Source organism: Fringilla coelebs (assembly GCF_963513975.1).
Source record: "Fringilla coelebs genome assembly, chromosome: 11".
NCBI lineage: Eukaryota > Metazoa > Chordata > Aves > Passeriformes > Fringillidae > Fringilla > Fringilla coelebs.
The window spans coordinates 8,634,803-8,658,727 of record NC_140037.1 but is presented as its reverse complement, the minus strand read 5'-3'; the positions used below and the strand labels follow the sequence as shown (position 1 = coordinate 8,658,727).

The 23,925-nt window shown below is 52.7% G+C and overlaps 2 protein-coding genes across 2 annotated transcripts; one reads left to right on the top strand and one right to left on the bottom strand.

Moving 5' to 3' along the window:
* Positions 1-290: 290 nt before the first annotated feature.
* On the top strand, positions 291-1,342 carry LOC311157952 (gap junction alpha-3 protein-like; the record flags this gene model as incomplete). Its single annotated transcript, XM_084213030.1, has 1 exon — positions 291-1,342. One exon carries the CDS (start codon positions 291-293, stop codon positions 1,128-1,130), a length of 840 nt encoding a protein of 279 aa, XP_084069156.1. The 3' UTR covers positions 1,131-1,342.
* Positions 1,343-2,376: 1,034 nt separating this feature from the next.
* ZMYM3 (zinc finger MYM-type containing 3) lies at positions 2,377-23,738 on the bottom strand (the record flags this gene model as incomplete). Its single annotated transcript, XM_084213036.1, has 24 exons — positions 2,377-3,064; positions 3,475-3,592; positions 3,677-3,931; positions 4,829-4,943; positions 5,381-5,532; positions 5,654-5,822; positions 6,220-6,323; positions 7,073-7,219; positions 7,771-7,945; positions 8,101-8,216; positions 8,797-8,965; positions 9,504-9,562; positions 13,226-13,391; positions 13,819-13,991; positions 14,578-14,728; positions 15,057-15,143; positions 18,066-18,181; positions 18,719-18,869; positions 19,459-19,671; positions 20,029-20,206; positions 20,629-20,920; positions 21,701-21,773; positions 22,161-22,204; positions 22,862-23,738. 24 exons carry the CDS (start codon positions 23,736-23,738, stop codon positions 2,866-2,868), a joined length of 4,299 nt encoding a protein of 1,432 aa, XP_084069162.1. The 3' UTR covers positions 2,377-2,865.
* Positions 23,739-23,925: the final 187 nt, after the last annotated feature.

Below are 23,925 nucleotides of genomic sequence, written 5' to 3'. Positions count from 1 at the left end.
GGGAGCACCGGGCTCTGCCCCACGCACCGTTTACGGTGAGAGGTCCCCATACTGCCACCGTGGTTGTTCCCTGTGGTGCTCCCAGCTCTCTGCTGGAGGCCCTTGCTCCCCCTGCTCTCCTTGTGACAAGTTAGGGGCTCCCCTGGGCTGCAGGATAGGGACACTCCAGGGACAGCCTTGGGTTGAGTCTGTGCACGCCTGCTTGACCAGGGAGTGGGGAGGCGTTCTGGGGGTTGTGGGGCGGCTGTGTCTGGAGGGTGGCTGTCTTGCAGGGCACCACAGCACGTGTCATGGGGGACTGGAGCCTGCTGGGCCGGCTGCTGGAGAATGCCCAGGAGCACTCCACAGTGGTCGGGAAGGTCTGGCTCACCGTCCTCTTCGTCTTCCGCATCCTGGTGCTGGGGGCAGCCGCAGAGCGGGTCTGGGGTGACGAGCTGTCTGGCTTCTCCTGTGACACGCAGCAGCCCGGCTGCCAAAATGCCTGCTATGACAGCACCTTCCCCATCTCCCACCTCCGCTTCTGGGTCCTGCAGATCATCTTTGTCTCCACCCCCAGCCTTGTGTATCTGGGGCACATCCTGCACCTGGTGCATCTGGAGGAGAAGGCACAGCAGCAAACGGCAGCACGGGCCGGCAGCGGGGCCAGGCGGCAGCGCCCCAGGCAGCCCCAGCTCCCTGCAGGGAACACGAGGGCACGGGTGTGCATGCGGGGGGCCATCCTGAGGACCTACATCTGCAACATCGTCTTCAAGGCTCTCCTGGAAGTGGGCTTCATTGTGGGCCAGTACGCCTTGTATGGGTTCCAGCTGAAGCCCCTCTACACCTGCAGCCGCTGGCCCTGCCCCAACACGGTGAACTGCTACATCTCCCGGCCCACTGAGAAGACCATCTTCATCCTCTTCATGCTGGGGGTGGCCTGCGTGTCCCTGCTGCTCAACCTGGTGGAGATCTACCACCTGGGTCTCACCAAGTGCCGTCGGGGGCCAGGCCCCAAGTCCCGCATCCTAACCGCCCCTGTAGGGCCTGGCAGCCCCCCCCATGGCCTGGCACCGCTGAAGAAGGCAGGTGCATGGCTAGGGGTGGCTGGTGGGTCCCACAGGGACATGCGAACAGCAGACCTGGCAGTGTAAATGTGGCCTGTTGGGATGGTCAGGGATGGGCGATGTGTGGGTGGTCATGGTGGTGATTGTGTCTCCAGTCTCTGTCAGGCCCAAGGCATGGATGCCATGGCCAGCATGAGAGCTGGGAACAGCCCTGGGGATACTGCTCAGCTGCTCCTGGCACTCCTGGGAGCAGCAGGGCTGAGAGTAGAGCTTGGAAGGGGGAGAAAATAAACACTTGCTGCACCTCACTTGGCTCCTGCTCTGCTCGCAGGCACTGTGGCATTGCTCTCCAACCGCTCCATCCTACGGACACACTGCATGGCCAGGGCAGGGCTGGGTGGGGCTGCAGCACTGTGGGCCGAGGGCAGGGCAGGGACAGGCAGGGCATGCCATGCTGGCACCAGTGGGCACTGGGGCAGAGGCCATCACCACATCACAGAGCTGGCAGGACAGCAGGGCCCAGGCAAGGTAGGAAGTGAAGGAAGCACAGGCTGGGATGGACAGGAGCAAGGTGCACAGCAGCACAGGGACACTGGCCTTGTTCTCCTACAATGCTCACCCTGCCCGGGGGAAAAACCAGGGGCTGCCAACGTTTTCCACATCTTTATTTGAAATGAATGGTTTCCAGAGACACAGGGTTAGTCCTACTGCCCTGGCATCACTACAACAAGACTGGTGAGCAGCTCACTCTCCACATGGACACAGAACAGATGGCCCCAGGCCAGGGCCCAGAACAATATATACAGGCTCAACAGGAGACCCATGTACAGCTCAAGAAAACCGACCAGAACACGAGAAGGGGCAGGAGGCAGCACAGAGTGGCACAGCTGGAGCCAGACTTGCCCTGGGCAGGGTGGTGGCAGCCTGTGGCTGTGGGAAGGAGGGGGAGGCCAGGCAGGGCTCCCTGCTTCTGCCAGCAAATGCCTGGGCCCCTGGCTGGGAGCAGAGGTTTCCACTGATGGCACCTTGCACAGGAGAGGGGCCTTACACCAAGACAGGGAACAGTGGGGAGAGGGGGGCAGCACTAGTACGGACCCATCTCCATCAGTTTTCAGCAGACTCAGAAAACACTGACCAAAGAGAGGGAGGCATCCTGGCTGCACACAAGGAAGGTATCCCTGTGGCAAGGCTAAATCTCTGCCCACAAATTCCAGTGCAAGCTCCATCCACTCCCTGCAACCAACCCAAATCTCTCCCACCCTAGGACAAAAGTTCTCCCCCTGACCCAACAGCTCTCAGGCTGCCTGTGGCCCATGCCCACTGGCTTGAAAAGACAATCCTGCCCCAGCAGCAGAGCTACTGTTCCTGCCTTGATACCTCCAGCCTTGTGTGAGGGAATGCTGGAGGAAGAGGGAAATAAAAGCTTTGGGGGCCACTGGTCCAATAGGACAATGTGTTTTGTGCAATTCCTGCTCTGGGGCACAGGGAGAGAGGGGCAGTGGCAGGGCTGGGGCTATGGGAGGGACAGGGCTGGGCAAGGGGAGCTGCACCAGGGACTCTGCCACTCCTGTGCCATGGGAACAGACCCTGGGGAAGATGGCTCACCCAGCAGCCAAAACTGGAGACAGCTGAGTGTGGGGGCCACGTACATAGGGGATGCCTGTAACGAGCAGGATGGGAGGTCCAAGTCTGGTAATGATGCAGGGACAGCACTGCTGCAGCACCATCCCTTCCTGTGCTGCACGGCCCCTCCCCTGCAATGGGAAGCAGCAAGATGAGGTGTCCAGGGCTGGAGTGCAGCCAGTCCAGCAGCACCTCTGCCTTAGTCCACGTCGTCCTCCAGGCTGCTGAGCCGGCTGTGCTCCTCGTAGATCTCCCTGACGGCCAGGATGCGGTTCAGCATGCTCTCCAGCATGCTGCGGTCCATGGGGATCACCGAGTACCAGAGCGGGGACTCGGCGATGCACGACCGCTCAGGCTGCAGGTAGAACACGTCGCTGCGGTTCCGCAGGCTCTCGGGACTGTGGAGAGACAGCAGGGTGAGACCTGGGGTACCAGCTCCCTTCAGGGGCTCAGACAGCCTGGCCTGTGTTTAGCAAGGGGTATTCACAGCTCATCACAGCCTCTCATCAGTCAGTAGGGTAAGGACACAAACTCAGCCTACAGCTCCTTGTTCAAGGCCAAAACCACCTTAACCACCCAAGCACTGGACTCTTACTACACATTCCTGCCAGTCTGGAGAAGGGCAGGAAGTGGAAGAGGCCAGAGAGAAGCATTCTCTCAAACTTGGTCTAGTGAAGCAGCACAGAGCCTGGGCAAGACTGCATGTTCTGTACAAAGGTCTGGAGAGCAGCAGTCACTCCACAGGGTTCCATCAAAACTAAGAAGTGGCCCCAAAATGCACATCCCTCTTTTCCAGAAAAAGCCTCACCATTTGGAGAGATAAAACTCATAAAACTTGACTGGGCATCGGAGGGGATTCATCCTGTTCTCCCGCTGCTCCAGCATCGGTACCTCCTCCTCACGCTTCCGTTTTCCAGAGCCGCCATCTGCAGAGAGGGAGAGAGCTGGATCATGCCTGGGTCCTGATGGGGGATGCAGGGGGAGGAACAGAGACGTTCCCCCAGACCCACCTCGGCTTTTCTTCTGCTTGGCAGGAGCATAGTAGCGGATGCTCACCACCTTTGTCATGCCACGGGCTGTGGTGCACTTGCGGGACTGGCGCACCACATTGGTGAAGGAGAGCTGCATGTGCTCCTCTGCTGTCTGCAGCCCAAAAAACTTGGTGTTGAAGAACATGAGGGTGTTGAGAAGCACAAAGGGTGAGTAAACCCCCAGCTGTTTGCACTCCCAGAGGTGCTCCTCCTCGACACGGGAGAAAACTGTGTCTGCAACACACAGAGGGAGAACCAGGTCACATCAGCAGTGGCTTTGTGGCAATCCCGTCACCCTGCCTCTGCAACCTCACTGCAAAATGGGCTGATGCTTCACGGCATCTCTTTTTCCACAAGGTTATTTCTCCTGAGCCATGAGCAGAGCTAGAGCTCTGCCCAGCCATAAGCCTCCCCAGATCACAGATTTGGGTGAGAACCCAAATCAATCCTAACTGCTTGTCACTACAGATGGCCAAAAAGCAAACTCCAGGTCAGTGCTCGACCACACTCAGTGAGAGATTAGGGAAAAGCAGCAGGCAGGAGAGATCTGGCCAGCTCCTGCCTCGATACACAAGTCTGGAGTCAAATGGCTCTGCCTGGGATAGCCAATCTGCAGAGATGAGACTGGATCTATGAAATAACTACTGACAAAACACAGCAGGGAAGGCAGCCCAGATCACAGCAACAAGAAAAGCCTCTGCAGAGCTCTTGGTCAGCCTGTTCACAAGGCAGCAGCACAGCAACCTTGGCCAAGGCCTAGCACCGTGTGCAGGGCCCAACCATGTGCTGGGAACACAAACACATGCACCAGTGTGCCTCCTGGCTTGGCATCCTCCTTGCCAAAGGGTGGAGACATCACTGTGAAGTGTTGTAAAGATTCAAACTGTCCCAGGATACAAAGCACAAGTGATCTGCTCTCAGCTACCCTGACTGTGGGCAACAGAAGCTGCTGAAGCACAAACCACAGTGGCTCTGCAGTTGGTTTAGGTCAGTATGACCTCACCACACAGCAGGACTGTGCTGCCTATGCCAAGGTTGAAGCTGGGGGAGCACAATGAGGCTAGATGATCCAAGGCTACAAGCACAAACTGGATATGTGGGGAGGACTGAAGGTACTCTGAAGACACGTACTATTTGGTAAGACTGTGGGTTGCCAGCCACTCAGGGATTTGTTCAGCTCCTGCACGAAGGTCAGGTAGTAAAGGTCTGTAAATATATTCACCATACGATTGTTCTCGAGCAGGTACTAGAAAGGACAGAAAACACAGCCAAGTGAAACACAGCAGCACCTGGAATGCAAACCCTCCGCAGAGAGCCCAGGGCACATATGCAGAGCACAGCTCCTTGCACCACCACTACTGCTGGGCAGACACTTCTGAGAGCTGCAAAGAAAACCCCGGGGCATGACAAAGCAGTGCTGAAAAAGGGCCTGAGTTTGGGGAGATCCCCCAGCCCTCCTCAGAGATGTGCAAGAAGGGTACAAAGCTGGGGAATAGATGCCACCCTACTCTCTTGAGAACAAAGTCTAAACCAGGTGGGATGCCATCCTGGGCTGTGGCACTAAAGGAGAGTCCAGCCAGCCTCTTTGGGTCCCCAGAAGGCAGAATGAAGGGTACAGGCTCCCCTCACCAGATCTGGCCCCCAGTCTGGCTGTAGAGGATGAGGGCAGCAGGCCTCCCTCACCTGCTGGATGCCAAGGCAAAGGTAATAGATGCTGTCCGGTTCATAGCGCTCCCCATTGGGCCGGGTTATCTCCTTGACAAACTGCGCCAGGCCGTAGTTGAGCTCAGCTGCTGAGCAGGCTAAGATGTCTTCCTTGATCCTCATGGGCTTGGCTGCAGAGACAAGCACAGCAGCCTCAGACAACAGCCTACAAGGTCAGGAACACCTTAACACCCCAAGGTCCAGCTTCTGGGAGGTTTCTGCCACTGCACTGCATCCCGACAAGGCACTTACGGCCGAAGCGTAGCTCCTCTCCCTTGCTGGTTTCTCCCCCTGCATACTTGGCTTGTACCCAGGACTTCCAGGCATTCACACCATACGAGTAGTTGAGCACTGTACAGCTGGGCTGGCTGCTCATCGAGTCCCGGGAACAGCTTTCAGAGAGCACCAGGCGCTTCTGCCCCTGCAGAGAGGTGTTCTGTGAGACTGGGCACCCACCTGGGACAGGTGCAGGACTCCTGGCCACCCCTCACACCTGCTGACCGTCAGCTCCCTACAGTGTGCCATGGCAGCAGGCACCGTTCTGCTGGCAGCCAAGCCAACAAAGCTCATTAGTTGCGAGGGTCACAGGCAAGAAAGGGACCAGCTGTCACATGACTTGTAGCATTCAAAGTTCCTCTGAAGTGACAAGCAATTTTCATTTAAGGAGTGGCCTGCAGGCCAACCATGCCCTGAAAGGAGAGGGCACAACCTCCCCAGCACACAAATACTCTGGTACACTTCACCTCCTACATCCCAGGTGGCAGCTCCCACTCCAAACCCAAAGGGCTTTAAGCAGGCAGTACCCACAGAGAACTCACCTTCCGTACAGCTCGAGGCAGATCTTGCTCTGTGGACACATCATCTGGTCCCACCAGCCCACAGTCAAAGAGGAAATCCACACTGGGGTTGATGTCTAGAGGGTCTGAAAGGAAACACAGGCAGAAGGGCTCAGCTGAGACTTCTCATCCTGCTCCCTGTGCTGGCCTGATTTTTACAGCAAAATGAGGAGGGAACACTTCACATTCTCTACCACTGCCTGGAATGAACTTTTAGCCACAGCCCAACAAAAGAAATAAGGCTCTGGCAGACAACGCTAAAATTTCTCAGAATAACCAGAACCCCACATTTTTGTCTCTGACGGTTTTTTGTTTGTTTATTTTTTAAACCTGAGGAACACTCCTCATTCCCTGATGCCAGGCCAGTACTGTGAACAGTCCAGCACAGGCAGCTCAATTCTGTTGTTTGCTGCTAGCATCCTGCCTCAGCATTGCTTTGCTCCTGCAAGTCCCTGCCTCTTCTTCCACCTTCTGTTAACAGACACTCAGCAATTCTGCCATTTCTCAGGATGCTGTGCCTTGTCCAGGATTCTCATCTAGCTGGATCCTCTGGAATCATCACTCATAAACACACCAGTGCTGCTGCCCTGCTCTTTGTGTTGTTAAAATCAGCTTCTCATTCCCCCCTCTCTGGGTCCTTATGTTCACAACAGGTAAGTTTAGTCTGGACAAACAAACACTCCTTCAGAAGTGGTGGCCTCCCCACCCCTGCTGCAAGCAGTCACTGCAGGGCTCTCACACCAGGTCAGTCAGAGGGCACAGGGAGGTGAGTGCACACAGCTGAGGGCAGTGGGAGGGCCCTCAGTAGCCCTGCACTGTGTCACCTCGCTCTTACTCTTAGGGAAGTCAGCCTCCAGGTCCTGGCCCGGCTCATCGAGGACATTTGCCATCTTGACAGCCATAGCCAACACATCGTCCCGTGCTGGTCCAAACAGATCACAGTCCTCCAGGAGACCCTCTGCACTCTGGTTACTCACCAGGTCTGAAAGGAAAAAGTTCATCAGAAACCAAACTTTCCTGAAAGTCTTTTGTCTGTTTTCCCTTTGACAGCTGGAAAATGAAGTCAGAATCTGGGTGCTCAGAGCAGCCCCATGACACTTGAGCTGTCCAGCTTTCCCTGGACAGCAAGCCACTGGAAGGTTGTTGTCTCCCCAGCCACAGTCCCCATCATTGCCATTTGTAGGAATGCAGCCCACAAGTAAAAAACTTACAAGACTAGGGCTGCATGCAGCCACCTTTTGTAGCATGGAAGCTGCTTTAGGAAAGAATCTGAACTGCCACCTGAATAAACTGAGAGAGCTGCACATGTGCCACAAGACCAGCACCCCAAAAGGGACAGTGGGAGACACTGATCCCTGCTGCAGCTCTTCCCTTCTGGTACCTCCTCAGTAGAAGTTAAGGACTTGCTTTTCCCTGCTGCCTTTTCAAAGGCTTTGGGAGAGTCACAATCCCAACAGGTGTTTTAGCTCCAAGAGCTGGCAAACCCTCCTTGATCCCAGCTGTTGGATCAGACCAAGCCATGGCAGAACCTACCACACAGGTCTGAGGAGGCTTTGTCGAGTTCCTCAGCCTCTGCAATCATCTCAGCCATGGCCAGGATGTCAGCCTCTAGGGGATTGGAAGGAATCTTCACCTTCAGTTCCTCAATGGTCTCCACAATCTTCTCTGTGCTCTCCAGTGTGGTGGGTAGGAACATTGGCACAGGCACCTGTGGACAGCAGCACACCAGGCAGAAAACTGACATTCAGTAGACTGACATAAAAGCAGAGGCAGGAGAAGAGCATGAACAGAGAAGCAGGGACACTTGAGCAAGGCAGGATCACAAGAGCAGGAGAACACGGGCAGGTGAAGCGTGGTGCTTACCGGGACAGGCATGGAGAAAGGCACAGGTACTTTCTGGCAGTACATATGCATAGGCACAGGCACGAAGATCGGGACGGGGATTGGCAACACAACCAGCTGGGGCTTCCAGTCAGCCTCTGACAAGAGCAAAAATACATCAGTGACCTTAATCCCAGAAGTTCCTCCACCCAGCTTTGCTGCATGCTGCCATGCCCCCAGCCATCCAGCACCATGGCCCTTCCAGCCACCAGCTTCTAGGACTCAGGGGCAGAGCTGCAATAGCAGCAAGTCAAGGTCAGCAACAAGAGAGGCTTGCCTTAGCCAGAAGTAAAAATCCTGCTCTTACATAGCCCTGCTAAGAGGTCTAGTTGCCTTGCATATGCTGCAGACCACACATACATGCCCAACAGGAGCTAGAGTGGAACCGGTTTAGCAGACAGCCCTCAGACAAGCTAATGATCTCCAGAGGGACAGGAGCTGTCCCACAAGAGGTAGGATGATGCTACAGAGCTCTCTACATCTCTCATTTTGCTGGTGATGGAAAACCCTGTCATGTGTGCCCTGTACCTGCCCAGAGACTTCTCAGCACGGTGCCAAACACCCAGCTCACTCTGTGCGGCATTTCAGGCTGGATTCACAGTTAGTCTGGAGCAGGGAAGTGCTACTTGCCTTTCCAAAACATCCCTGTAATCCTACAGTTAAGTCTTGCTTTCCTACCTGTCTGACATCCTTTGGACTTCATTTCAAGCTTGCAGGAGACACCCCGGTTCTGCATCAGGGGTTTACACATGGCAGCTTTGTTTTTCCGAGGGGTGGCTGGAACCAGAGGTGGGGCGGAAGGCGGCACAGCTGGAGACGTCTGGGCTGAGGAGGCCTTTGCTGACAGCTGGGGAAATGCAGAAAGCAGGAGATTGGTGTCCACCTAAGGCAGCACAATCTTTTCCCTACTACAGGTGCAGATGGAATGACTCCCAAAGCAACTCCTGGAGCCTGGCAGTCCCCAACACGTGGACACTCCCATGGTCAGGCTGTGATGAAGGACAGCCAAGCTGTTCCTGGCAGGTAGCAAGCCTGTGTGCTGCCTTTGCTGTGCCAGGAGTCCAGCAATGGTGGCTCCTGGCCCATGGAGTAGAGGGGAACAGTGGGAAAGCAACTATACCCAGGCACAGGAAAGCACTGTGCAAAGAGGAGCCAGTGCCAATGTCAGGATATTCATCAAAGATTCCTGGGGAACAGTTCTTCTTCTCCCTTGCAGGAGATATGTTGATGCTGCCTTCCTAGGAGTTCTTTTCATCTCCCACTACCCAGATATCTCAAAAGGTATTGTTTTGTAAGAATTAAATCTCTCTGAGCAATGGCAGAACTGTCCTCTCTTTGGGGACAGTCCCTTTGTCTTGCAAACTCCTACCACAAATGGGTCTTACCATGTTAGTTTCTGCCTTCTGTGTGGAAGGGACAGCTGGTTTTGGTTCTGAAGTCTGACCTGTAAGAGAAAGCAACAACTCTTAAGTTCAAGAGCTCCTGAGCCAACATGTCCCACTGCTGGGACTGGAGGTGCAAGCAGCCAGAGAGCAGGGACAGGCTCCCCGGAAACTGCTCCTGGCCACTCCAGGAACAGTCAATGTTTCCACAATCTCTAGCCCTAACACCTCAGAAGACACTACAACTCCAAAATCAAGTTATTCCCATGTGATTTTGTGTTCCCTTACAGTCCACCCCTTCCCCATCACAGCAGGTTAGGAGAAATCCCAGCCCCTTGTAGAGAGAGGAATCCAGGGCTCTAATCCCAGCTCTGCCTATTGGCTTGCTGTACCGAGCTATGGCCCCTCCCTGTGCCTCCATATCCCTGCAACAAATATCTTGGCAAAGTGCTTCGAGATCCCTAGGAAGAAGGTGACAGAGCTAGTAGCAGCATTGTGAGAAATCCCAGAAAGCAGAGAGACAGCTTTGCCCCAGCCCTAAGGATGCAGTCCATTCCCCTAAGGAAAGAAAGGATCACCTGCAGGTGAGAGGTGCGTGTGGCAGATGCTGGTCTCAGGTGGTGACACCATCACCCTGCCCTGGATGAGAATTCCAGCTCATGTGCTCTGCAGAAAACCTGCACCCATCTCAAAGGCTGGTGAGCTAACAGAGCACCTTCATCCCAATCTCCAGTGATCCCTGGTTACCCACATGACTGGCAAAAAGAACTGCCTTCTACTGGTGGGCCATGCATGAAGGAGACCCCTGCAAGGTCAGCTGCAGGTCCCAGCACCCAAAGGCAGTGGCGAGTCCATTCACAACTGCTGTACACAGACAGGTCCTTCAGGAAAGACCCAGATTCCTAAAGGTCTAACACAGGGACATTCACACTGTGAAGACTTCCTCTGACCTGAGGAAATGCAGGATAATTCTTGTACAATTTGAGGCCCATCAGGCTCTACTCGCTGACCACCATAGGGGGCAAGAGATAAATGCCAGCTGGAGGGAGGAAGCTCCCTAGTCTGCAGCTAAGCATTCAGGATCTGAAACAGTGTCAGGGGCCAAGAACTCACCCTGACAACCCAAAGTGGATGGGCAGCAGGTCCAGGTAGGAAACACCAATGGCCTGAATGAGAAAAGACAAGCTATGGCTTATGAGCAAAGTTTCTGCTGCAGGAGAATCTAAAGCAAACATAATTACCCCACTTGCAATGATTTAGGACTAAAGAAAACAAGATTCTCCTGCCATGTGCTGTGTGTTCAGGCTTCCAAGAAAGCTGTAGCTTGTTCTTTTTCTCATCCCAATACCAACAAGGAGCTGTCAAGGCACTGCCTGCCACAACTGTGACTTCTACCCTCTCCAGCTGGACTGCCCAGTGCAGAGCCAGCTCCTTTTGGAAGCCTTTGGGCACAGTTTTGAAGCAAAGCTCCTCAATCCCACACTACACTAACTGTTCCCAGCAAGGGAACATCTGCTTGTATGATCAGCTTCAAGAACTCTCAGGATCACCAGACTGGTAGCAGCCACTGGATCATAGGAATTGATGGTTTTAGGCAATCACTGGCTGCAAGAGAGTAAGCAAGAATAAGCAGCTCTGTCCAAGATGAGCCTAAAATCCAGACAGTCCCTTGCAAGCTGGGAACAAAGCTGTCAGGTGCACAGGAGACCATGCAGAAGCTGGCCCTCCCAAAATCCCCTGCACAGCACAGCTGGAAAGCTCTCTGTAAGTGGGTCCTGGCTTCAGCATCCTTCCTTTGCAAACTCAGCAGTATGCCACAGTCCTGGGGCAAGGATGTCCACAGCTGTCCCACATCTGGCAGGAGACTGGTGTGCCAGAGCATACAGAGGGCCCAGTGCCACCAGCAGCATCCACTAAGCACAGCAATTGCTGGGACAGCCTGGAACTCGTGCTCAGCTGAGCACTAACAACTGATTTTCTTTGGCTCCCTTTAGTCCTTACAGGTTGCATGGAAATGCAGCTGTGGCACAGTGAAGAGTGATGCCCCACATACCAAGCAGCAGAGTTCTGGGGGGCCTTCAGAGATGTGGTTGAGGAGGCCTGAGACTCTCATGGTTGATGGTGGTGGTGAAGGTACTTCTCAGTCTTGTGGTCCAAGGCTCCAAGGAGACAAGGGCTGAACAGTGTGAAACATCTTCCCTCTGCAGGCAGAGTTTGCCCACTGTGCCAGTCCCAAAAGCCATGGTACAAATCTCTCAAAAGTGACATGCTTTGACAGCAGAGGACAAATGGAACAGCATGGCTAGGGCTGTGGAATCACTTGGTGAGCTACAGGAGCCAGCATGTCACACACCTCTTCTTCCCTTGGGCAGCAGAGCACTGTAAATCAAGCAGAATTCCCATGGGCCCTCTTATGCCAGCAGAAACCAACAGTTCTTTTTCCAGGTTATGCCAGCGTGCTGCCACTTGAGCTGTCACCTCACACAGCCTGTTATGGCTCTTGGAAGGCAGGTTGGGCTTCCCCTAGCTAGGGGAACCTGCTGCTTCTGGCAGAGCAGTTCTGCTTTGCTCCCTAAGCAGCAATGACATCCAGAGCTTCCCCTGTACTAATATCAGTGCTCTACAGTCAGGGGAGGAAGCTCAAGAGTCTGGAGATGGAGGATGAGGTCTCTCATGTGAAGGTCCTTGTCTTGGTTTCCCTTCCTTGGCACACCCTAACCAGGGTTTTACACGTCATGAAATGCCAGGGAGGCCAGCAAAGCCCTGAACCTGTGATGCAGGTATGTGTTGAACCTTGATGCACCGAAGCAAGTCCCACCATAAGCTGCAAGCATTTTAACTACATGCCCCAGGTCGCCCAGGAGATTGTGGCCTAAGAAAGACCAAGCAGAATGAGACTGCAGGTGTCCGAGGGCCAAGCGGTGTCTTGTCACTGTCACTAGGAGCACCTTCCATCCTGAGGGATCCCAAAGCACTTTGCAATCTTCCATAAGGAACTGGCTCGAGTTAATGATAGGAAATGGGGCAACAGGCAGTGAAAATCTCCTCTCCAGCTGGTACTCCATGGATGCAGAATGGGGTTATCTGGGACACAGGGTTGGCAACTCCCCAAAGCTGCAGTGAACTTTGGGTAAGTGGTAGGACTCCAACCTAACATTGCAAGACACAGTGCCTCCAGCAGCTCAGTGCTCCCTCAAGACCATTCTAGGTTCAGCTCTGGCTGAAGGAGAGCCCACCTACAGCATCACCAGCACCACTTCCTGCAGCACCCTTCTTTGTCCTTGAATGTTTCCCATCCAAGCACTGACCTGGCCCAATCCAGATTAGTTTATGAGATCTGAGAAGGTCACAGCTCGGAGGTGGTGTGAGGCTGCAGGTGGATTGTCATGCCAAACCACGCTGTCCCCTAACCCTGTAAATCGAGCTCTCCGCTGGCAACTTGAGGATGTTAAATCCCTGAGTATCCTCGCTAAGAGTGTGAGCTACAGGCAGCACGCTGGCACCGGCTCCTCCCGTCTGGGCCCTGTGTGTCATAGAACCATAGATGTTAGAGATGGAGAAGCCCATTAGGTCCCACTCCGTCCTTTCCCCCCCAGGGGCCAGTGCAGGATTGTTCCCTAGCGTCTCCTCCAGTCCCAGGCAGGCAGCTTCCACCCCCTGCTGTTGAGTCTTCCCTGTGTCTCTCAGACTGAGCTATGCAGGTTCCCTCCCTCCCTCCTACTCACTGTTCAGCAGGCTCTCGGGCCCCTTCTGCGTGTCCAGGTTGGGCTGGTTCTGTTGATTGTAAAATCGCAGCAGACACTGCTGGTTGCAGAAGTGTTTGATTTGCCCCCGCCAGTGGATGGTTTCCAGCAGCTTCCCCTGACGCTTGCAGGCATGGCACCGAGCTGCCTAAAGCCCGCATCAGCAGGAGAGAAACAACGAGTAACTAACCACACCCCCTCCGAGTGCAACACAACTCTCCAGTGAAAGGTGCACATCGCAAGGTGCAGTGAGCTTCCCCACAGCAGTGCCCTGCCAGTGCCAGCCAGAGACTCCAGCGGTGCGAACTTCTCCCAGCAGCACTGGCCGCGGATCCAGCACTGTGAGCTTCCTCAGTGCAGTGCTCTGTCTGGCAGGATCAGCTGGGGACTCCGGCTACGTGAGCTTCCCCGTAGCAGTGTCCCGTCATTGCCAGGCAGGACTCCAGCAGTGCCAGGTTCTCCGCAGCAGTGCCAGCCAGACTCCAGCAGTGCGAACTTCCTCAGTGCAATGCCCACTTATCTGGGTGCCGTGCCCACCACAGCACTTAGCACAAGCTGCCAGTGCCAATACTGACCTTGAAGTACCAGAGCAAGTATTTGCTTTTGCAGTCTTCACTACAGAAGTCCCAGGTGCTGCCCTCCAGCTGCTCGGTGACCGCCCGCTGGCAGGTCTGAGAACAGTAGGTGCAGGTGATGCAGCACAGGCCCAGGTTCTTGGTGAAATCCTGTTTGTAAAGAAGCACACACCCTGCGGAGAAACAATAGGAGTGAAACCTTCCCAGGATGAACTGGGGGCCTCCCTGACCCAAACATGACCAGAATCCAGGTCTGCGGAGACAACAGAGCACACGCAACACACTGTAGGGAACAATCCAGCACTGGCCCCTAGGGCTGGGATAAGATGGGACCTCACGGGGACTTGCCATCTCTCACCTCCATGCTTCTAGGAAGAGTCTGACTCCAACCTCCTGTGTGCAGGAACCCAGCAGGCAGGGCAAGGCCAGGTCAGGCCAGCCCAGACGCAAGAGCGTAGAAGTGCATGATGACAGGAGGAGCGGAGCTGCCACCTGCTGTCTCCCCAGCCCCCAGAGAGAGAAAAGCTGTGAGAAGGCCCTCCCCAAGGACACAATGAATGGTAAAGATCTTGCCCTAGGGCCTGGCTGGACAGCAAGCCATCCCCACAACAGTCCTCCCTTCACTGCATGGCAAGGCTCTTGCCCCAGGGCCTGGCTAAGACAAACTCCCCTCTGTTCCTCTCCTCTCCATGCTCTCTTCTCCCCCCCCAGCATGGGCTGGCATGGGGGCTCTGCCTCTCCCATGCCTTCCCCAAGTACCTTCGCTGCAGAAGTTCTTCTCCACTCCAGAGAAACGGATCTTCTCATGCAGCAGCTTCTCCTGCTTGCAGTGCTCACACTGAGACACCACCCCACGCAGCCGCTTGAAGTCCTCGCAGCAGTCCTTGCAGCAGAACTGATACACCTTGTCCTGCCAAAGACACCACAGCCAGGTCAGCCAGGCTGGCAGGAGGTTTCCACACTTCTCAGGGAAGCAAGAGAAAGACTACAGGGCTGAGTTAAGTCCTCAGCTCTCCTGACAGAGGATTTGGCAGGAGTGGTCTCCTCCTGCCCTTCTGACATCCTGCTGAACATCAGGAGTGCGGCACTCAGCACAGTCTCCAGGCACATCTCTGCAGCTAAGGCATTCAGAGGACTGGCAGAGGAGGAGCTCTGCTTAGAGCAGGGAGAGGAAGTACCCCAGAGGTTCTCAGCAGTGTTGGCCTCCACCTCAACATCCCCCCGGAGGAAGTCCTCACCTGCCAGTCTAGGATCTCCGGCTTCCCGCTGAACAGATTGTGACAGTAATGGCAGTTGAGGTGGATCCCACCTTCTGGGCTGGTGCGCTGCAGGAGACAGAGACAGCTCATGGGGGGAGAGCAGCTGGAGGGCAGCAGGCACCTGCCTCACACTGCCACTGCTGCCACCTCCTTCATGGCCTGCAGCCTGCCTGGCCCCCTCAGACCTGCTGCCACTGTGGGGACTTGGTCAGTCATCATGCCTCAAGCTCCTGGAGAGATGATTCTTGAGAGCAATTTCCCTTTGCTTCCAGTGTGCTGGGTCCAGCTCTTCTCAGGAAGGCAGGCTTTCAAGCTGCCACGCCACTGGATTTGAAAACTTAGATGATGAGGGCTCTGCTACCTCTTCTGAGGATTTCTCTAAAAGTTCTTGAAGCACAGGTGCCCGATTTCTATTTTCAAGATAATGCAACTTAAGAATTCAAGCAGCCTCTCATCCCATTTTCTGCTAAATTAATCTGCTAGATTAAACAGCATCCTGTCCACAACGCATTTAGCATTTGTGTCTTATCCACAAGGATATACAGTTATTAATAAAGTCATTCCTGGTTTTCTTTCTAATAACTTCAGATAAGACATTCTGCAAGTGCCTCAGTACAAGCATTTTTCAAGCCCCCATTTAATTTTTGGGTTTTTCTTTAGAATACTTCCAATTTTTCTTCAGCATTGAAAATGAAGTGGACATTGGAGAACATCCTTCCTAGATGTGCACCGTTCTAGGCAGCTCTTTTGCTCCCTGGCCCTCAAACATTAACTCTGTTCGCCTGCTTGTACTTGCAATAAATTAATCCTTCCCTGAGATGCTCAAACTGAATAGTTTATCTGCTGTAATTCCATGGCCTTTTCAAAATCCTTACTTTCCAGGATTTGTATCTCCACATTACTTGAGTAAGGCTGACACAGATCTTGCACTGAAACTGCGTTTAAGTACACATTAGGAGGTACCAGCCCTGTCAATCAATCCAATTGCTTTGCTTTCTGTGACTACCCTGAATGCAGCATGGGCTAACACTTCACCAGTTTTTGTTTCATCTGCTAAATTTCCTCATGCTTACTTTGACTTTATTGTCAAATGATTAATGAAGATGTTGAAGTCTTTGGGCTTAACACTGATCCCCAAGAAGCCATGTTGAAACATTCTCTTCAGTGTTTTTCCTTTGACAAGTGTGTTCTGAGATCTGCCAGCAAGACAGTTCCCAACCCAGGTGATGCATGGGTTTACTCATATGTTTACAATGCTGATTTTATATGGTAATAATTCAAGTTAGATGAATTAATGAAGTCCTAGTTGGGAAAAGTTGCAACTATTTCTAAAATGGGTAGAAAGGAGGACCCTGGAAACAACTGAACTGTGCAGTGCCTGTGAAGGTCATGGAACAGATCCTTCTAGAAGCTGTGCTGAGGCACATGGAGCACAGGAGGTGCCAACACAGCCAGCACAGGGCACCAAGGGCAAGTCCTGCCTGACCAACCTAGTTGTCTCCTCAACAGAGTAGAAGAAGAAGATTCTGCCCCTCTGCTCCGCTCTGGTCAGACCCCACCTGCAGTGCTGCCCCCAGCTCTGGGGTCCTCAGCACAGGAATCACATGGACCTGTTGGAGCAAGTCCAGAGGAGGGCCATAAAAATGACCAGAGGGTTTTCCTGTCAAGAAAGGCTGAGAGTTGGGATTATTCAGCTTGGAGAAGGCTCTGGGGAGACCTTGTGGCCTTTCAGTACTTAAGAGGGGGCTTGTAAGCAAGATGGGGACACACATTTTAGCAGAGCCTGTTGCAATAGGACAAGGGGTAATAGTTTTAAACTAAAAGAGAGCATATTGAGATTAGCTTTAGATTTTTTTTTTTTTTTTTTTTTTACAACATGGGTGGTGAAACACTGGCACAGGTAGGTGCCCTAACCCTGGAAATACTTAAGATCAGATTGGACAGGGCTCTGAGCAACATGATCTAATTGAAGATGTCCCTGCTCACTGCAGGGGAGGCTGGCCCAGATGACATCTAAAGGTCCCTTTCAACCCAAACTGTTTTATGATTCTAATCTTATGAAGTCTACAATGCTAAAAGCTCTATAGCTATATTACTTACACTGTTTGTGACCTCATTGAAGGATTACATCAAGGATTTATTAAAAAACCCAAACAAACAAACAAACACAAAGAAACCCACCAAAAAACCCCAGCCAACCAAATGCCTCCACTCTTGCCCCACCAAAAAAAAAAAAAAAAACCAAAAAACCAAAAAACCCCAAAAGCCCCAAACAAATCAAATCTCAAAATGAAATGCTGCAACTGCTGGTAACTAACTCTTACCTCTAGATTTTCTACGTTTTCTCAGTTGCCCAAGACATGTCCTGGCCTGAGTTTCTCAGGTCTTCCTGGCTGTTACTTTGACAACTGTACAAAACTAATATTCTTGAAATTGCCTATGAATACCACAGACATCTCACATATGCTGAAACTTAACATCACAAGATTAAAAATCACCAGTCAAGCCTTTGAGGATTATTAAACAAGAGGTATCCAGGCCTGCTACTTGTAAATTTTTAGACAAGACATCTTGGAAGACTTATGTTTCTCAGTGACACCTGGCTGAGAGGGCAGCTCTGCCCCTGTCCACCGAGCTATCAGGTGTGCACTTGTGCTTTGCTGGCTTACTTGTGCACTTGCTTGTGCTCTCATAAGGCCACTCTATCTCAAACCAAACCACTCATGCAGCACAGCTCTGCACTGCCCTCCTGCTGGGCATAACCTGATAGACAGGAGTGAATTACAGCCCACCTTATCCCAATGGAGGGTGGGAGAGACAGGGCCAAGACTGGGATTTGAGCAATCACAGTCACTGCAACTCCTGTGCTCCAGAAGAGACCTTCTAAGGAGCCCTCCCTGAGGAGCTCAAGGAAGGTGGAGCCTCTGCTTTGTGTGAAAGGAGGCATGAGCACCATGGCCCAGCCCAGCATGAAGGATATTTCAGTACCTGGAATTTGGTCCAGCAGCTGGGGCTGCAGAACTGGTAGACAACCCGGTCTGTCTTGTTGTAATAGCAGGGTTCAGATAAACTCTTTCTGCAGAAGCTGCAGGGTCTAGGGGGACCTGATGAAACAGATAGGAATTGGTGAGGGCAGCAGCACAGGATGTGGGACTGGATTCTGAGGAGGGCATGCAAGCTACTCACTCGTCCTCAGTCTGTCAAGCTATTACCAAAAAGCAAGGGACAAGAACAGCAGGAAACTAAGAGCACCAGATTCTGCTAGGACAGAAATGTTAAACAGATGGAGACCAGAGTGGTTTACAGAAGTGACCGTGGCTCTATAGGAATTTGGACAAAACAGGCTGCAATATTTGTCCCACTCCTGCACACCCCAGTACACCATGTAATGGCAAGGGCAAGGCCAGCACAATCCAGCACTACACCTGCTCCCTGCATTCTCAAGAACAGCAATGTACACTACTCTCTGTATTAAGATGTCTACATGCTGCAAGGGTTCCTCCGTCTGCACTTCCACTTGTCTCACTGGACCCTTCCCCCAGGCTTTTACCTTCTTTTTAGTCCCATCCACAAGCAATAAACAATACCAAGGAAGGAATTAAGTGGAGAGGTGATGATTCCCTCTACACAGGTGCTCTTACCAACTAAGCCTGACTGCTTCACTTTGTGGGAGGTAGTGCAGCAAATGGAGCAGAACAGGCCCATCTTGCCACTGCGATCCACGTTGGGCAGCATGTCAAAGTTCTTGCACAGCGTCTTGCACCACATGCAGGGGTAGACCCGAGTGTTCTTCTGCAAACACAGAGCAGAACAGAGCTTTCAGGAGACCATCACAGCTGGCAAGGTCCAGCTACCACATCCCACCCCACTGCTGTAACCACTACAGGATTGCTCTCCTGCAGTGACCACCTGATTCCAGGGACAGGCTCATAGTCTGCAGATTCAGGTGGTGGTAGCAAGAAAAGCTGCTTTTGGCACTTCAACTTCTCATTTCAAGGGTAACCTGGCAGGAATACAGAGTTTGGCCATCCCTTCCAAGACAGTTAAGTGAAGACTGCTCAGGAGACAGCGGAACATACCCAGCCTTAGGGAGACATCCAGAAGCCAGTTCATGCTAACTGCATATACCAATATCACTCTACCACCAGTTCACCGACTTTCTGACCCATGCTTGGGTCCATGGTGGGCTCCATGCAGATAAAATAAATTCTGTTTGCCTCCTTCAGAGTTTCCCCACATCTTTTAACTGCTTCATCAGCAATCAAAGACCAAGGCAATTCAAGTCACCTGCTATTAAATAAAATACCCTGTCCCACACCAAGCTAAGTTGCTGTGTGCCCAGAGAGAACCCCCCCCACCCCAGGCAGCTGGCCCCACACACCTTCTTGTAACTGTTGAGACACGCAGAGTTGCAAAAGCGTTTTTGCTGGCCTTCATGGAAGAGGTACTCCAGGGGCAAGCCCTTGTTGTAGATATAAAGTCCACAGTAGTCACAGCAGTTTGTTTTCAGCCCCTTGGTGGCCCGGAACTTGGTGAAGCAGGCGTCGCTGCAGATGCGGTGAACCACGTTCCCATTGCTGACCTCGTGCTGGATCTGCAGAGACATCACTGCTGTCACTCCCCAACCACCATGGGCCTCCTTCCAGTGCAGCTGTACCAATACAAGCACAGCCCTTGGGAAAACAGCCACTAAAACTCTGGGAAGTGCCATACTGGAAATTGGTGTGGACTCAGGGTGGCCTCCCTTTAGAGGAACAACTGGGAGAGCAGAGTGGCAGGAAGCAGTGAGCCTCAGGCAAGGAGAAGCTTGAGAGTGAGCCCAAGCCAGCTCAGGGGCTGAGGCCTCACACCACAGGAGAACCTGGCAAATGCCCTGGTCTTAACCAAGACTAAGTGCTGCGAGTCCAAAGCACTTCCTCCAGGACATGGGAAGGACAAGGGATTTGTTTACCTCGCCAGGTTTGTGGCAAACACTGCAGCGGCTGGTGTCCGAGGCATCTGCAGACTGGGGTGCTGGTCTGTGCTGCTGGGCCTCGTAGAGGGAAAGGCAGACAGAGGTGCAGAACTCATGGAAAGAGCCACCTGAACCAATCTGGGCAACCACAGAGTCCTTGGTGTTCCAGATCTCCCTGGGGATCAGGAGGGGATGGGTTAGTGCAGGGACATGTGTGTCCTGCCATAAAGGGATAGGATGGCTCACTGCAATGTACAGGACTTCCTGGCGTCCCAAAAAGTTGGCAAGAACTGTCTCACAGCAGCTTCTGTCCTGGCCCAGGGGAAAGGTGTCTGAAGACAGCATGCAGGAGGTTGTTTTGAGGGGAGGCTGGAATATGGGGTGCTAAGTCTGGGGACAGGCAGGGAAAGCAAGAACGTGAAGGGGGTGTAGGGAGCATGGGATAAGCAGTGTGTGAAAGAATCCACGGGCCAGCAGCTGGGCAGGAATGATATGGCTGAACGAGGGCCACAGGAAGGGGACTGGCAGGAGAGCTGTGGAGCAGCTGAGTGGGGTCACAAGCATGGGAGCACTGAGGAAAGGGGAATGAACACACACTTTTTGCAGAAGGTGCATATCTTCTTGCCAGGCGGTTTTTTTGAGAAGGTGGTGAGACAGGAGCTGGAGCAGAAGAGCTGTGGAAGGCCTTTTCTCTGGTAGGCAGTCTGGCCCTTCTGCAGCGGGGTCCGGCAGTTGGCACACGTCATCTTGGTGAAGGAGGAGCGGGCGGCTCGCTGCGCCATCTGAGCGCGCAGCGACATCCGCGTGGAGCGCCGCGTACGGAAAGGGACGAAATCCTCATCGTTGGGATCATCCACCATCGCATCAGAGTCTTCATCAGACACTGGAACTGCAGAGCACCAGAGGAAGATCAGAAACCCTCATTAGGAAGTGAGAAACTCTGCCGTGAGACACACACACTGGGATTTTCTGAGTCACCCTTCTAGAGTCCCTCTACGTACATTGTTCCTGTCTGGGTGGAATGATAAAGGAACCCTTAAAAGAAATTCTGTTGTAACTGGAGATGAATCAAGAGGTGTTTAAACAAACCAGACTTAAAAACAATTCCTGTCTAGAAATGCCAAGGTTGAGCAGAAGCCCAAAGTGTGAACATCTACACTGTAAGAACTGTTAGACTGAAAAGGGAATGTGTTGATCACCAGATTCTAGCACAGGCAGGCAATAAAGAGCAACACACAAATACTAGAGAATGGCAGGGTGACATTCAATATCTCAAAGAAGAGACACTTCACTCCAGAAAAATCTCCAAAATGCAACCTTCCTTCAGACAGCCTGCTCTCATAGAGAGAATGGAAGAAAGTTCTTGGGTGAGGAGATGGAAAATGGATTTCCTGGGAACACCCCCCAATCTCATCCTGTAACTGAGTTCTTGGTGCCCACGCACCACTGTAAAAATACTACAAAACTCCCTGTTTTGACCTAAGTGCCCTGAGAAAGAAAGGCAAACACCCCAGCATGAAGACTTGCAGACCTGTCCTGTGTAGAAGGGAAGTCTGGATGAAAAGTTCCAGAGTTCCCACTGTACTCACACCATGAACTACCTGCCCACAATGAATCTGGACCATTCTCTCTGGCTGAAAACAGGGACTGGCCAACCCCAGTTACTCACTGCTCTCTGAGGAGTTCACAGTCTCAGGCCTGACAGTTTCTGATCTTCTGGGTCGTTCGCTTCTTTTCTGCTCCTAGAAGACATCAGAAAATAGTTAGGCTAACTAGCAGCTAGGACAACCATGGATAAACATCCCAGATTATGGTGAAGCTCCAACTTCTAGGATTTGGTTTCCCAGTACCTAGGCTAAAAATGGATAAAACTCCATGGATACCTGAGCTGGCAAGACAGAGGAGAGCGGGGAGTAGGCTTATGAGAATATTTCAGCTGAGGGCAGCAGGGACACACTGAAGGCACATTACAGCATAGTGGCAGTGCACGGGGATCATTCTGTCACAGGAGTCATGCAAACTCCTTTCCAGAGGGCTGACACGACAGCCAGTGTCCCTCACAAAGTCTGACAACAGCCAGCCACACTCTGTGCTCCTGTACCACACAAACTTGACTGCATTCTTCTCACCTTCTCAGCTGGCAGCTCGCTTCCCTTCCCAGACAGGCTTTCTCCTGGAACAGAAGCACAGAACAAGCTTGCATCTAACATCTTGCTTTTCTCCAATAGAAGAGCACAGCCACCCTTTGGGTCAGTCAGCACAGGAAGCCTCAGCCTGTCCTGGCTACCAAGTACAGTTCTGGTGGTGGAAGGCTCCTAAACCCACCACCTGTAGTTGCAGATCCAAACACACAGACTGGGAGGAGCCCTGTAAGGGGGAGACCTCCCTGCATGGGGGAGGCAGGCTGGGTGGGCAGTTACCTCCAACTGCTTCTGACCAAGACTGAGCATCTCCTGGGGATGGCCAGTCTGGGCAGAGGAACTTTGCCTATTGGAAACACCTGGTGCTGACCATCAGTTCCAGCAAAGACTCCAGCAATGGAGAGTGTGAGCTAAGCTGATGTGCAGCCACAGCTTTACTGGGGAAGCTCCTTGCTTCCACAACCACCAAAAAATCAGTTAAATCCATGAAAGCCAGAGCAGGAGCTTGTGCACACCAGAACATTATTCCCTTTACACAGGAGGCTTTGCCCAAATCTAGACCATCAGAAGAGTTGGCTATTTCCATAGCAGGGGATGAGCTGGAATGCAGAGCAGACTCCAGCTTCAGCAATGTTTAGCTGGATGACTTGAGCAAAAGGAAGCCAGGTATTGCTGAGCCAACAACTTACCTGCTGATGGTAAAGCTTCCTGTGCTTTGAGTACACTGTTTTCTTTAAGTGAGTTCTTCCCATTATCATCCCCTTCCTCTGCCTGGTTTTTCTCCACAGGCTCAGGGGGCAAAGCTGCAGTTCTGTTGTCTGGGCTCAGCTGCACCTCTGCCTCCCCTGCCAGCCCTTCCCTCTGCAAAGGTGAGCTTTTCCTTGGTGCCTTCAACTTCATTTTCTTTGTTTGTTTAAGACTGAGTTGGGGTGGGGGCACTGTGGGACTTGAGGACTGTGCTGTGGTTTCTTCCTTGGCCGGGGCACTGCTGAGGTCCCCGGAGTCAGGGACAGGTTGGTGGGGTGATTCAGGAGCATTGTCACCAGACAGTGCAGGAATAGCAGCAGCACCACCTTCCTTTACATCCCCAGAACAATTTTTTGGTGCATCCTCCCCTTCTTTCCCTGTTTCTGGACCAACAGCTTCTCTAGACAGGGCACAGGAGTCTGCTGGTCCACCCTCCACGTCCTGGGAAGGTTGTGCCTTACACAGCCCATCCAGACCCTCTGGTTTATCCACCAAGTCAGAGGTTTTACCCAAATCATCCCTGACACCAGGTTTCTCCAGCATATCCAAGACACCAGGTTTATCTAGAACACAGTCATTTGATTTATTTAGTTCAGACACGCTGTCTGCTTTCACTACAAGGTCCAAGTCCTCATCTGCAGTCATCTGCTTGGATTGATCCCAGCCAGGGGGCTGAAGAACTGAAACTTCCTGGGTAGAAGCTGTTTGGGAGCCCAGGAGATCTTCACCAAACTCCATGTCAGCAGGGAGATCACCAATGAGCGGTTTGTCAGGCAAGGACAGAGGGTCCAGAGATCCTGAAAATTCACTGGAATCCATTTAGAAGATGGCAACTGGAAATGAGAGAGAGACTTGCAAGTTAATGAAAAGCAGTCTAACATAGAACATGACCTGTCCACTCTTCTGAACACTGCTGGAGTAAAGGCCCAGGAATGCTGCCAGGCCATAACCAGGACACCAGACACCAGCAGGTAAATCACCTCTGCTTGTGAGGGTACAAAAGTCA